Here is a 12,732-nt window from a genome sequence, read left to right on the forward strand (position 1 = left end):
GAAAAAGAAATGCTGCCACAATGCTCGAGTCGTGTAGAACAAGAGACTGAATTGCGGATCCGATCCGATGAAAGAGGTGTTACATTCTCCTATGGTACAAAATGGATCCGTCTCAGTAAAACGGGTTTCCTGAATCTGAAGAATCTCGTGGATACCATCGATAAAAGGATCGTCGAAAGTCATGAGGAACGTTGGACTCTGGAGGACCACATATTTGTTCAAACGAGATTCTTTAACAATAAAATGAATGTTGACATTCGCCGTTTTTTCATCAGCAATGACAACGATCCTGAGAAAGATTCCGAAAAATCGCAAGCAACTCTTTTCAGGCCGACTAAATGTGGTGTGTTCCTGAGCGTCCCTCAATGGAGGGAAATGTCGAGCAAGTTTAAAGAACACACATGTGAGGATTCATTGAAAATAACTCCACTCGGTCGACTCACTATTCAGGTACTAGGGCTGTACCTTTCAAAGATCGGTCAAGGTTTCGTGGATCTTGAGTGTGATGGATGCCTGAATGATTGGCCTAGTCAAACAGATCATGTTTGCTGCATGCAGGAAGACTTTGCTGAATGTCAGAAACAGATTCGAAGGAATCATCTAGACAACCTGAAAAAGAGCACCAGTATTCTTTATTTCACCCTTCGCCTGGCAGAAACCGCACTGGGGTTGGGCATTGAAATAAACCGCACGCCAAGATATCTGTTGAATAGAGCTTTTAACGATTGGACTGATGAACTTATCGCTGAAATTAAGTCGATTGAAAAGGCTGACGATGACGATGATGGTATTGTTGCTGATGAGGAGGAGGAGGAAGGAGAAGAAGACAAAGAGAATGCCATTGTTGCATCGGGAGGATTTAAAACGGACCACATTCAGTAAGACTATATATGGATATGTGCGTATGAAACATTCAAAAAGGTGTACAGTACTGTTTTTTCAACATAAAGGATTGCAGAGTGAAATTTGTTAGCACTTCATACAGACTTGCATGGGATTACTTAGACTATCATGTAAATATTTACCTGTGGACAATGCCTACACAATGCATTTGGAAGACTATTTAGCTCTTGATCATATATTGACTAGTATCGGAATATTATTAATATCACTTTTGTGCATGATAGGAAAAGAGAAGCAAGTTGGAATATAATTTTCCTCTTTTTGGTTTGTATAATATGTTTAAAATATGCATGCTGTGCTATGGTTATTTGTTTTACTAATGCCATTTTTATTATTTTATATCATGTACAATGCTTTAACAAAAAATAAAAAACAGTAGCATGGGCTACTTGGGGAAGAATTGTGAACGATTGAACTAGTTGCAACACTGATCTTCAAACTCTACTTTGATGATGTGACCATGACCTCTACATACCCTATTTTGGATATTTTAACGTTACTCCAATATGGGCCATGGTCATAACCCACTTTGGATATTTCACTATATCCAAAGTAGGTTACTAGGCCATGACCCACTCTGGAGATTTTACACCATATCCAAACTAGGTCACTAGGTCAGGTCAACTTTCAAACTTCTCATACACAAAGTAGGTCAGTAGGTCAGTAGGTCACTAGGTCAAAAGTTCATAATTTTCCCCAAGTAGCCCATATACTACTAATAACAATTTTAAGAGAGGTCCCTTGTGTACCACAGCGATTTACATGTACCCTTACAGTTTTGTTAGACGTCAGTCATACATTGTGTATTCCCCGATCAAATTTCGCACGATACACCAACCAAGGGATGGAAGAATCTAAAACCCATGAGGCATCCGTCTTCCTGCTCCAGGTCCGTACCAAATGAAACCAGAGGCTTGGACTGAATTGTAAATCAACTGCTCGTCCTTAGGGGCTTTCACTGACACCCATTAACATTCGCATCTTTTTTCGTGAGCGATAACTGCCGGGAGCTCAATGGATGTGATTCGCACTGCATTTTCTTTTCCCCATGCTTTAATTTCGATAAAACATTTCCTACGTTTTGGTTTTTAGCAATTACAGTTTCAACACGAGATTACGACGTGTATCGCGAGAGTAAGCGTTAAAAGTTTTTTTGAACTGGTAGAAGCGTCCCCCTTTCCAATAACACCTCCTGATTGGCTGCCACGTCGATGACTGATGCAGATTTTAGATCCCCGATTGCACAATACGAGCGGAAGCAATTGTTGGAAGTTTCTGCTCACACAATGTCTGTATGGATGTTTTTTCTGACATGATTTTCCGCCTCCCAAAAAAGACAAACTGTATTACTGCCATTTGGATTTGACTTCTGCAATTAATGTAAATATTAGTTTGGAAAAAACTGCATGGCAAAATATTGTTTGAATGCCCACGCTGATGAGCTCTGGGGCTGTTAATAAATAACCAGATTTGTTCAGGACCAATCGGGATAAATTTCTCATCCCGGGTCTCTTATGACCTATTCAGGGGAAGCTCAAGACAAATTGTGCCCCAACAAATATTTAAGAATAAGCTCGAGGACAAACTGTTTCTCTTGACAGATGGTTAAATGTAAGCTAAGAAATAACACACAAAATAACGATTTGACCGTGGCAGCTGATGAGGTCGAAGAGGCGATGAACCAAAAATAGTTTTTTGTGCTCCAGATATTCGAGTCCATATCGAAATAACTCTCGCTTGGGCCATTCTCGAAGACAAATTGTCCCTATAACAAATATTTGCATCTTTATATCAGAAATAAGCAATAATACATCCAAATGGGGCCTTTTCTACCGGTCCATGGCTGATTTATCTCAGTCTTATGTCCGGGTCAGTTAATCTACATCCAAGATTTCAGCCGATCGTTGCAGTTAATGGTCTGTGGCAAGCACATGTCAATATTGCTTCCATTATACGGGGACGCCTTAAGTGAATCACGGGGTGCATCGTGCGTGAAATTGCGTCTGATTGGATGAAAGATTGGCCAAATTAGTTCGCGGTTTCTTAAAATACTCGTGTCATTGCCATTAGCTTGCTGCTGAGACTGCAGTGCCAGTTCTCGGAGGTAATAATGACTGATTGTGATTTGAGGGAATGCATTTGATTTCCGGGTCGAGAACTACCATGGCCTTCGCCTGCCCTAGCCACAGGCTTACCAAGATGAAAATTCAAGCCCCACCGACGACCCACTAACTTTTATCGAATGAGTATTGTCAGAATATCATCGCAGGCAGCAAAAGCATAATATCATATACTGCGCTGCACCAAAAGAAAGCTTTCAACGCAAGCGTTTACAAAACGGGTAAAAGGTGCATGTACACGTACATGTAATCTAATCTGAGCCAAAACTCGTAATTGCGCTTTGATCATCAGATCTGCCACCGGTGGAAACTACAAAGCGCCTCATCAAATGACCTTGCCAATTGGCCTTATTGAAAGATGTCATCTCCCCTGTCAATCTGCTGATGTTTTTTTCTCCAAATATTCTGATAGCAGGCCTTCAAAGAGTTTTTAATCAACACTTCTTTGAAGAAGGATGCCGAAGAAAAATTCGAAAAACTCCATATTACGTCTCTGGCACTGCCTTCTGATCTAAAGGGTACATGGGAAAAAGCACTCTCTGTGGCAGAGGTCACATTTTGTCAGTTTTTGTCGTTATTCTCCGCGTTCCGGAAAATTCCGAACACTTCCGGAGCATTCAAAAAAAGTCCGAACGGTTTCCAGATGACGGCGAAGATGACGTTAAATGGAGAAAACTAGTAAAACAATTCGGTACACAGAGCAAAACTCACAGAGCCAGAGATGTGGGGTTCATTTTCTTAAATAGAATATCGAAAGAACTACAATCGTAAGCAGGAATAAGGCCCTCAACACTTCTATCAGGGGAAACTTAACCCACATCTTGTCTGCGAGAAACGAGAAGATTTCAGGTCGATGAATGAAATTGATGAAAGGCAGAGCTTTTTTAGATGCAAGATACCCCTGTTCCAATTAGAGCGTGTGAGTTTGTTCAATCAATAGATCAATAGTTTGCGTGCCAGTATTCAAACCTTCATTTACTTTGAATGTTTTAGCAATTTTCCAAAGAGATTTTAGAGAAATTATCAAACCCGATGCCTATAGGAAAAAATACAGTTTCGAGGGAAAAACGCCGCCGCTATAGGAGGCAGAACCAATGCAGAATCGGACGATTATTTTTGTGTTCTTAATTCTGATTAGTCTTTCTATCAATCGACTAGACTCACAATCGGCTTCTGAGCCGGATACAGAACACAAAATAGGGCTTCCAGCAGGAATAAGGCCCTCGACTGCCGTGTCTTGATTTTATACCAGGCCCGACCAGTCTAGATTCCATGAGATTCGCTAAGTTTCCATCGTCAAAACATCAACAACCAAAGGTGTTAAATGCGGCAAAACAGCATAAAACACCTGTTAACCTTTAAAGTTGTTGAAAAAAAGTAACGCACTCGGATCGAATAGCAGATCTTACGATTTGAGGCGAGGTTGTCGATGACAGGCTCTCTGCTACTGAGCCAGACGAATGGGCCTGTCGATAACAGATCGGAGTGATAGACTGCTTGATGGACGCAGAAGTAGTGCCAAGCACAAGTATAGTCCCATGCAGAAAGCATTGGATGTGAAAGTATGTTGCCACACTACATGTATATGATTTTTATCACCTTGAATACGGAAATTTATCAATCGACCAAGTATGTTTGACGACTTATAAGGTATTGTACGTGGGACTATCTAAGCCAAATAAGATTTGGTTCAGTTAGTTATAGTCTCAATATGCAGTTGGCAGCAAATATTGAAGTCAGGAAACTGCCAAATGCTGCAGAAAGCTCCAATGGGATGGGTCCCAATTATTGTAACCACACTTCCGAGACAGCGGTTGCTACGCAACACCCATGTACATACTCCTGGTGATTTGTCATTCAGCTGTAACAAATGAAGGAAAATTGAGATGGTATTAGTCCATGGTATTTAGAGCTTGGCTGGGATCAATGACAATGCATCATTCTGTCTACCATAACCGAAGTTCCAATCTTCTTATGCAGCGGTCAATGTAAACCGGTACCCATTGGTCAGGTAGACACTTCGTCGACACTTAGCATTTTTTCTGGGGCCAGGATTCGGCACTTATCCCACTCGTTGTCGCAATCGCAAACATCCCAAAGGGTAAGGTTTCCACTAAGTGCGTTTGCGAGAACGCACGCGCCACTGCTTTGTTTTCATGCTTCGCTGCACCCAAACCAAACCAACAAAAGCCTTGCTTTGCGATACCGCATGCGCTGTGCGATTCAAGCAAATCGCATTAGCGGAAACCGACCATGATAAAACTTTTGCTGCGTGCATTGACTGAACGAATAATAGTGTGCATCACTGAAGTGTAATCTTCTCACATGTACGTGGGAAAAAGCACGACCATCCATACCCTTATTAAAAGGTTGATCTTCCATATCGAGCTTGGCAAGTTCATCCATGCTGCGAATACATCTACGAAGATAAAGAATCCAAAATTCCTTCCATTCTCCATAAATGGAACCCAAGGGAAACATAATGCTACTGCGAGCAATTACTGGTTTTATCATAAAATAATAAAAGGCAAATAACGAGACAGAAGCCAATTGATTTTGGATAAATAAAAAAACAAATTCCAAAATAACAAGCGTCTGTCACATCTGAGGTCGTGGGTTCGGTTTCCAGTCTGACTGCTTTCTCAGGAGACATCCCCGATCTCTGAGAGCCGGCGTCACTTTAGGCAGTTTCTTCCGGGACATTCGGTTTTCTCATACTTGACATTGCGAATTGCCCGATCTCGTTCAGTTTTAGCTCTGAACCCCCATCTCAATATTCCTGGGTCAAATTGGAGGCAGTTAGTGTTCTGGTGACCGATGATTGGGTACTCTCTCGTCCAATGGCTGCTTTGCATATTGCACCCAGAGCAACGGTTGCCAGTGGTGGTGTTTGGAGATTGCTCATGGGAGTTCCCTGTGGGTTTGGCAGGGGCTTAGGTGATTGATGAAAGGCTTCAAAGGGAATTTGAGCGAGCCAACTATAGAATATCCAATGCGTTATCACGCCTTCCCAGTCGGAGTTATGCGCGAGGTGACGCGTTTCATAATAATCTGAAGCAGACCAAACCGCCGGGGTCACAATTAATATGCACTGAAAAAATGATGTCGTAACTGATAACCCCTTCCTCGGACGCAACTACTGTTCGTTTGGCCGGTAGCGTGCCCATTGAGAGATGGAACATGACCGCCAAGTTTTGAGATTCTCACGGTGCTTTGTACACGAAACACACAGTACATATATACTCTGGAAATTTGTATCATTCCCCCCTTTATCTAATGCAAAATGATAAGAATCAAACGATGCTATTTCCAGCTTTGACAGCTACAGGCTAACCGTTATCTTTCCTGCTCGGTGAGTTGGCGCTAACATTTGTGTATGATTGTACTCCGAGATGTGACAGTCTGTTCAAACATTGTCTGCACAGATATGTGACGAGAATGCTCAACTCCATAGAGGTGACGCAGTGTTAGCCCCTACCAACTAGCAAATAGTCCTTGAAATGCGAGGAAGGCCACCAGGGACTCACCCCCGGGACCAAATCTCCTTAGCCATATCAAATAGCTCTTCACGACACGAGTTAGTACTAAACGATGTCGGTGATAATACCGCTAGCAGCGTCTCACTTCTAAGCAAGGAAAATAACATACTTTTGTTATGAGTCTATCACCAAAGTGAGTACGAATCTGTGGTCGCAGCCATTTGCAGTCGGATTACACTACGAGATTGCATTGCATAATGCTCTGACAGTGACGTTACAACATGGAAGCTAAGACCGGCAGAGAGAATACGCTTGAATATTACGTCTGCTTTGGAGAGTGGATCTCGCCTTCATGTCATCTGATCATTATAGGCTATACGTGTAAAATAGAGAAAAGATGAAGAATCCCCAATAGCACCATCTTAGCAGAGTCCGGGTATTACCTCGACTTTGGTAACCAGAGCTTCCTACTTGCTCCTGAATGGCATGAGCTGGTCCCCTCATCATTCATTATTCGGCGACATGTGATAGGAGAAGTTTATTGTTGGTATTTCTATACCTGGGCTGTTTGATATTAGCGGGCGGCCAGATTACAGCAGCACTTTGGGGATAACGACTCATATGACCAGCACCTTGTATACTTCACATTCTCATAGCACGTTTAATGACCCTATCGAATTTGTCGTTGCTTCTGTCTAATGCTCTTGATGTATTCTAAACGCTGTATGAGCTGTATGTCCCTATCTGTTATGTCTATGTCTCATTTTGCGAAGGTTTTCATAAGCCGGGGCCACCATATTCCCTGATTGTGTTCGTTAGTCCGCGATTGTCCTGATTGCATATACCACATGCTCATCAGAACCGAATTCATGCACGGCGAGGATGAAGGGCTGTATTTTTATGACAAATTCAACTGTCAGGAACGGTAAGTTTTGGTCGCCATCATCTTTTTACACCCTGGTGACAATTTGTAACCAGAGTCGCCCCCCAAAATATAACGAGACCTCGCAGGGAGGCGCGTGTTTTTACGAGGCTGAGTGAGATCAGTCAGTGGAGTGGTAAACAGACCGAAATCGACCATGTTGATATGGCGACCCTCATGTTGATATGGGCATTTTTTAGGTTGTGAATGCGTGCGTACCCGGTTAGACGCCAGTATGGCCGGTGCGCTCCGTCTTCGGTCGGGTTTTATATCGGAGTTTCCGTCTCCTAGTCTGGTTGCCATAACCCGGCTGAAGAGCCCAGACTACCCGGTTACCCCTAGGCGACCAGTCACATGTGTGTCTAGTTACCTGGGAGACATAGTTTCCGCTAGGCAATGCTAGGGGAAAACTAGTCGGCCGTTGACCCTATGACGAGCTCATCCGCCCTGAGTGACTAGTAACCTTGATTTTCTAGTCACCCACCTGAGACAGGTGGCACTGGATTACAAGGCTACCAGTGGCAGGTAGCTAGCCTGACCTGACCTGAGACCCTCATCAATGAATTGATATATTTATTGAGCTGCCCAGTATGCTGCCAATGAGCAATATTCACGAAAAATCGAAATATTGGCCGATATAATAGCCTATCGCTGACAAAATCTTTTGATACTGAGAAAAATATGACACATATATCGTTGAAAATCATGTCAGGAGTCAAACCACAGCAAGAGATAATCTTTGCAAAAAAGATTTAAAAAATGGGCACCGCGAACCTCGACTAATAGCATTGCCAGGATACCAAATCAATGTACGTTTGCAAATCTCGTTACGTATTCTAGATTGAATCATCGTCGCCCAAAGATCAATGTCAGCCAACTTGCTTTTCCGTTGGCGGTAATCCCTACAATGTTCGCCCTTTACGGGGATGCTATAGGATTCGCCTCGTGCCCTTTGGCAGGGTGGTTCGGCACTGATGATGACCTATTCTCTGATACCCAAGGGCGACGGTTGATCTGAGGAGAAAAAGATGTCATGTCCTCAAGGGGTGAGGCAACGTTCTACATGAGTATACCGTTACCTACGAAACATACTTTCGATCAATGCATCATTTTCCCCACGGCTTCTGACAGATTCGTTCACAGACGGCCACCCATCACCCTTCCCTCTTGGGGCATGTTCATCAACAGAGGAAAAAGGTATACCAGTAACGATATGTCCTCAGGTGGTGACTCGACATTCCACCTTGTCACCATGACCTTCATATAATTCGCTGTCCGCCATCACTTTTGTAACATGGTGAAGATATCGAGCATGTTCAATGCTAGCTGCTAATTGCTAGTTCTTTCGAGGCGTGGCTCCTTAGTGTGGATGGCATTTTTCTTCGCCCATCAAATTTGTTTATTGCAGTTTGATTCAGTTTCGGCCTCATTAGTGTTAGCGAACGGCAAAGAAATCTAGCTGATCGGAGAATGAGATACAACCATAATTTCCCCGAAGTCATCATAAAAGCACTATATATCTCTTTCCGTTAAACGCCTCGCTGGCTATCATATCCCGACGTTATCAAAATGCCTCCCGCGGTCTAAAATACTCGGTAACAAAATTGAGTTTTGCATTATTCATTCGAGGCTGCGTTTGATGAATTGCTGTGAAGACGTCGGCGCGATTCTGAACGGAATTTTCCAGCCTATAATTTGGTTGTCAATAAAAAAAGGCTTCTTTCAGGTTGACGCGATAGTTGCGTGCATGCCAAGTCTCACGGAAATCATCTCGAATGTTTTGCAACATGTTGAAAGAACGTGTGTGCTGAATCTTCCTTTTTGCTGTTTTTGATTTGTTTTGCAGAGAGCATATTAAATTTTCGCAGCGCGATAGAGATGGAAATAGAAAAGAACTCAGATTTTATGTGATCTCATTCCAGCTCACCGAAAGTGCACTTTCCCTCTCGGGACCAATTTCAGGAATGAATATCCATATTTTTGTAAAAATGCAGTTTTTATTTGAGGTATAAAAATCGTTATAAAAAACACGCGAATCTCTTCCCGGCCGTAGATGCACGCTATACTCGGCTGAAACTTTTACATTTTATGCATGTAGTATTTGTTGTTTGCACAAAGGCTTTATTGAAATTAATATTCCGTGCGAACGGGACTGAAACAATTAAAAATTATCAAATACAACTTCAATTTTAAATTGTTTTAACAAATGGGGTAGATCCTTAAGATATCAGAACTTTTGCTGTATACGTGTATGTGGTTCAATTGCCCATGGTACACTCATGCATGTAGTAACTGTTTCTAGCCCAGTTTGGCCTGTTTGCAATTTACAAGCTATGCTGAAGGTGATGTAGATGAAGACCCGTGGGTCATTAAACTTATTAGTCCAGGTTGCCTACAATGAGTAAGCCATTTCACTAATACAACAACGTATGCATGTTCTGTCGGGTGAGACTAAAAGCCGTGGTTCCTTGCACTTGAGTGTCTAATGCAAGGGGAAAGAAAACGACGCCAAACAGGAGTACAGTATAGCCTCAGGCAAAAATCCAATTGGGTTACGACGCCGGTAATGATGATGATGATAATGATGATGATGTTGATGATGATTACTAGTCTGAATTAAAACTCACCGATGATAGCCGCTCCGATTGTTAACAGGATGGGGATAGGGTTCTCAAATCGCATCCTTTCTTCCTTCAGTGATTCAATGATAAAGATGCATCCAGATCACTTGTTTCCTTTGAGCTATATGCATACTGTTCAAATACAGTCCTCTCGCTGTATTAGTGTTATACCAATCAAAATGTACTGTCTCGTAAGTATCATCCACAGAAAGAATCAGTTCAGCTTAACCACCACTTAAGATATCGGTCCTAGGTTGCCGTTGAACGACTATTGGTTCCGGCTCGCTACCAATACAGTTACCATATAGAGAGACCTGAATACTTGTATTTGATGGTCACACTTGAAGACTAGGGAAAGTGGTGAACACAATCTTATTTGCCGTATTTTCGAATGGAGTGAAACTTGTCGTCAACTCAACGGAAATGTAGCCTCTCGTTGATATACTGTTCGTATATCGAAGTACTCTTCGCGTAGCGCAAGAAAACGTAATAAATTATCTTATACTCGGATGAGACCAGATTTCACAACCATGCAGCATGTTAACATCGAGTCCTTACTCCAGTCAAATCTTTCTTTCTCTACATGGAGCCACACAGAATCATTTCATCGGCTCCACTCAACCACTTTCGATATCGAGCTTAAGTTGTCGCTTAACGACTATTGGTTCTGGTTCGCGTTACAAGCAATAGATTACCATAGAAATGAGTGGCGAATAGTTGTATTTGATGGCCTCACTTGAATAGACCATAGAGAGCAGTGACGACTTGTATCTGACGGCCTCTTTGAGTAGACTACAGAGAAGTGACTACCAGCACTGGCCGCCGCATGCAAAATAAAATCGGAGCGATAACCCGACTGACGACATGCAGTAGACGACGCTTGACAAGAACGACAACTATTCTACTCCAGTTGGATGTCCACAGACGGCTTAAGTTTTGTTTGTTTAACCAGAGTCTTATAAAAAACACTGGTTTGACGCACTTGGCAGCATCTTATTTTCCAACAACCTTCATCTAGTGAATTGCTACAGCCACAACACATCCAGAAAAAGAAAATCCAAGGTTGATAGTGTTGCCGCTGTTCGTAACATCCTCCAAGTCCACAGTGACATCGTCGCAAACAAGAATGGTAAAGCAGCTAATATTGTAACGATAAGTGCAAAACAAACCGCTGACGATAACTCAACGAGAACGCCGATAGTTAGACCAGTTGGATGTCCACAGCAAATTGTTACACGAAAGTGAATCGAGTCGGCGGCTTTGGGTGTATATTATTGGTCCTGAAAGATCGATCGAATTGCCGCTGCGCCTTGCAATGTTTCGTGGAAGCAACAAAACAGTATCTATAGAGAACGGCTGTGTTTGCTGTAGGCGAACCCAGGCAGATGATATTCTGACATACATGTATATAGTTTTACTTATCGTTGATATTGGTAGCTTTACATATACTTAATGTGAGCTTGAATCGACAATGTCATCAAATATTAATTCCAGTGATGCAGTTTTATATTGCACATACGTAGTGTATCGATTGTCTCGATAGATAAAGAGATCGCATCTGTTGAGTGTCTGTAAACAGAACGTCTTGACAATCAATGGCGGTTATCTAAATAATAATGCATAGTGTTATAATCACCAGGAATCCTGTAATATGAGGCTCACACAACTGCAGTGTTGGTAGACTTCTACCGTGGAATTGCCACAGTCAGACATCACATTTGAATTCCCTGGTAGAACCAGCTCAATAGGTGACCGCTCTATCTCGAAAAAGTTTAGGCTGGGTTGCTTAACTGGCAACGTCATCCCTTCGTTCATGTCATTGGAAGCTTGACGGATTCAATGCTTACTCGTAGAAGGCCCTTGCAACATTTCCAGCGGCTGCAGCAGCACATTTCACCATCACGCCATCTTCAAATGCAACATGCAGTTGCCATGCCACATCCTTCAGAAAGCCATGTGAAATGCAATTGCTTCGGGTAGGTATAGACAGGAGTAAGAAAGGGGGTAGAAAGCCATTGGGGAATGCAATCACACGAGCCCCACAATAAAATAAAACTCGAAAAACTATTTGGCGAGACACTCCAAGATTTAACCTTATGTCATGGCAACGATGGCAAAAACACCATTCCAAATGGTGGCAGATTCTCTGTCACGCCATCTTCTAAAGCCACAGATGACAGCTCACAACTCGAGCTTACAAGCAACCTTTAGGTTTCTGGTAAGGCGGAAGAGGACTCCACAGACGATGCCTTGACCATTCTCATAGATTGATGTTCTCTGGCGGAAAATGCCATGGCGGAATGACCAGCTACGCTGTTGAAATAAACGCGATCGCAATTTTAAGTAAATCTTACGCACCGGATTGTTTCGAGAGGCCATGACGAGGACGATGTAACTGTAACAGGCGCTTCTTTTTCCAAAGATTCATCACCACACGGAGATTAGCAATTCATAGAGGGGAAAAATGAGAAATTGAAAGATTACGCAATAGCCGTGGGTGATCTTTTATTTCTGCGAAGATTAAGAAGATCTCAATGCTTGAGGTGTTGTTGCGTCTTTTGCCAGTTTTTCTGGTACGAAACATGGTCCAGATTATTTCGGGGGAATATGAAGAATTGTATTCTTAATCCTGTAGTCAGTTTTACAGAGAAGGTTGTTCTGTACTGAATGAAGATGAGTACAGAATA

General features: G+C 42.5%; 1 protein-coding gene across 1 annotated transcript in view; it reads right to left on the bottom strand.

Moving 5' to 3' along the window:
* The window catches only part of LOC135492651 (uncharacterized), a 38,595-nt gene extending 27,242 nt beyond the window's left edge, over nucleotides 1-11,353 (bottom strand). Inside the window, exon 1 of the mRNA XM_064779216.1 lies at nucleotides 10,052-11,353. Within this exon, the coding sequence (XP_064635286.1) occupies nucleotides 10,052-10,106 (55 nt within the window). The 5' untranslated portion in view covers nucleotides 10,107-11,353. The remainder of the gene's footprint in view (nucleotides 1-10,051) is intronic.
* Between the last annotated feature and the right edge of the window lie 1,379 nt (nucleotides 11,354-12,732).

Source organism: Lineus longissimus, chromosome 8 (genome assembly GCF_910592395.1).
Source record: "Lineus longissimus chromosome 8, tnLinLong1.2, whole genome shotgun sequence".
Lineage (NCBI taxonomy): Eukaryota > Metazoa > Nemertea > Pilidiophora > Heteronemertea > Lineidae > Lineus > Lineus longissimus.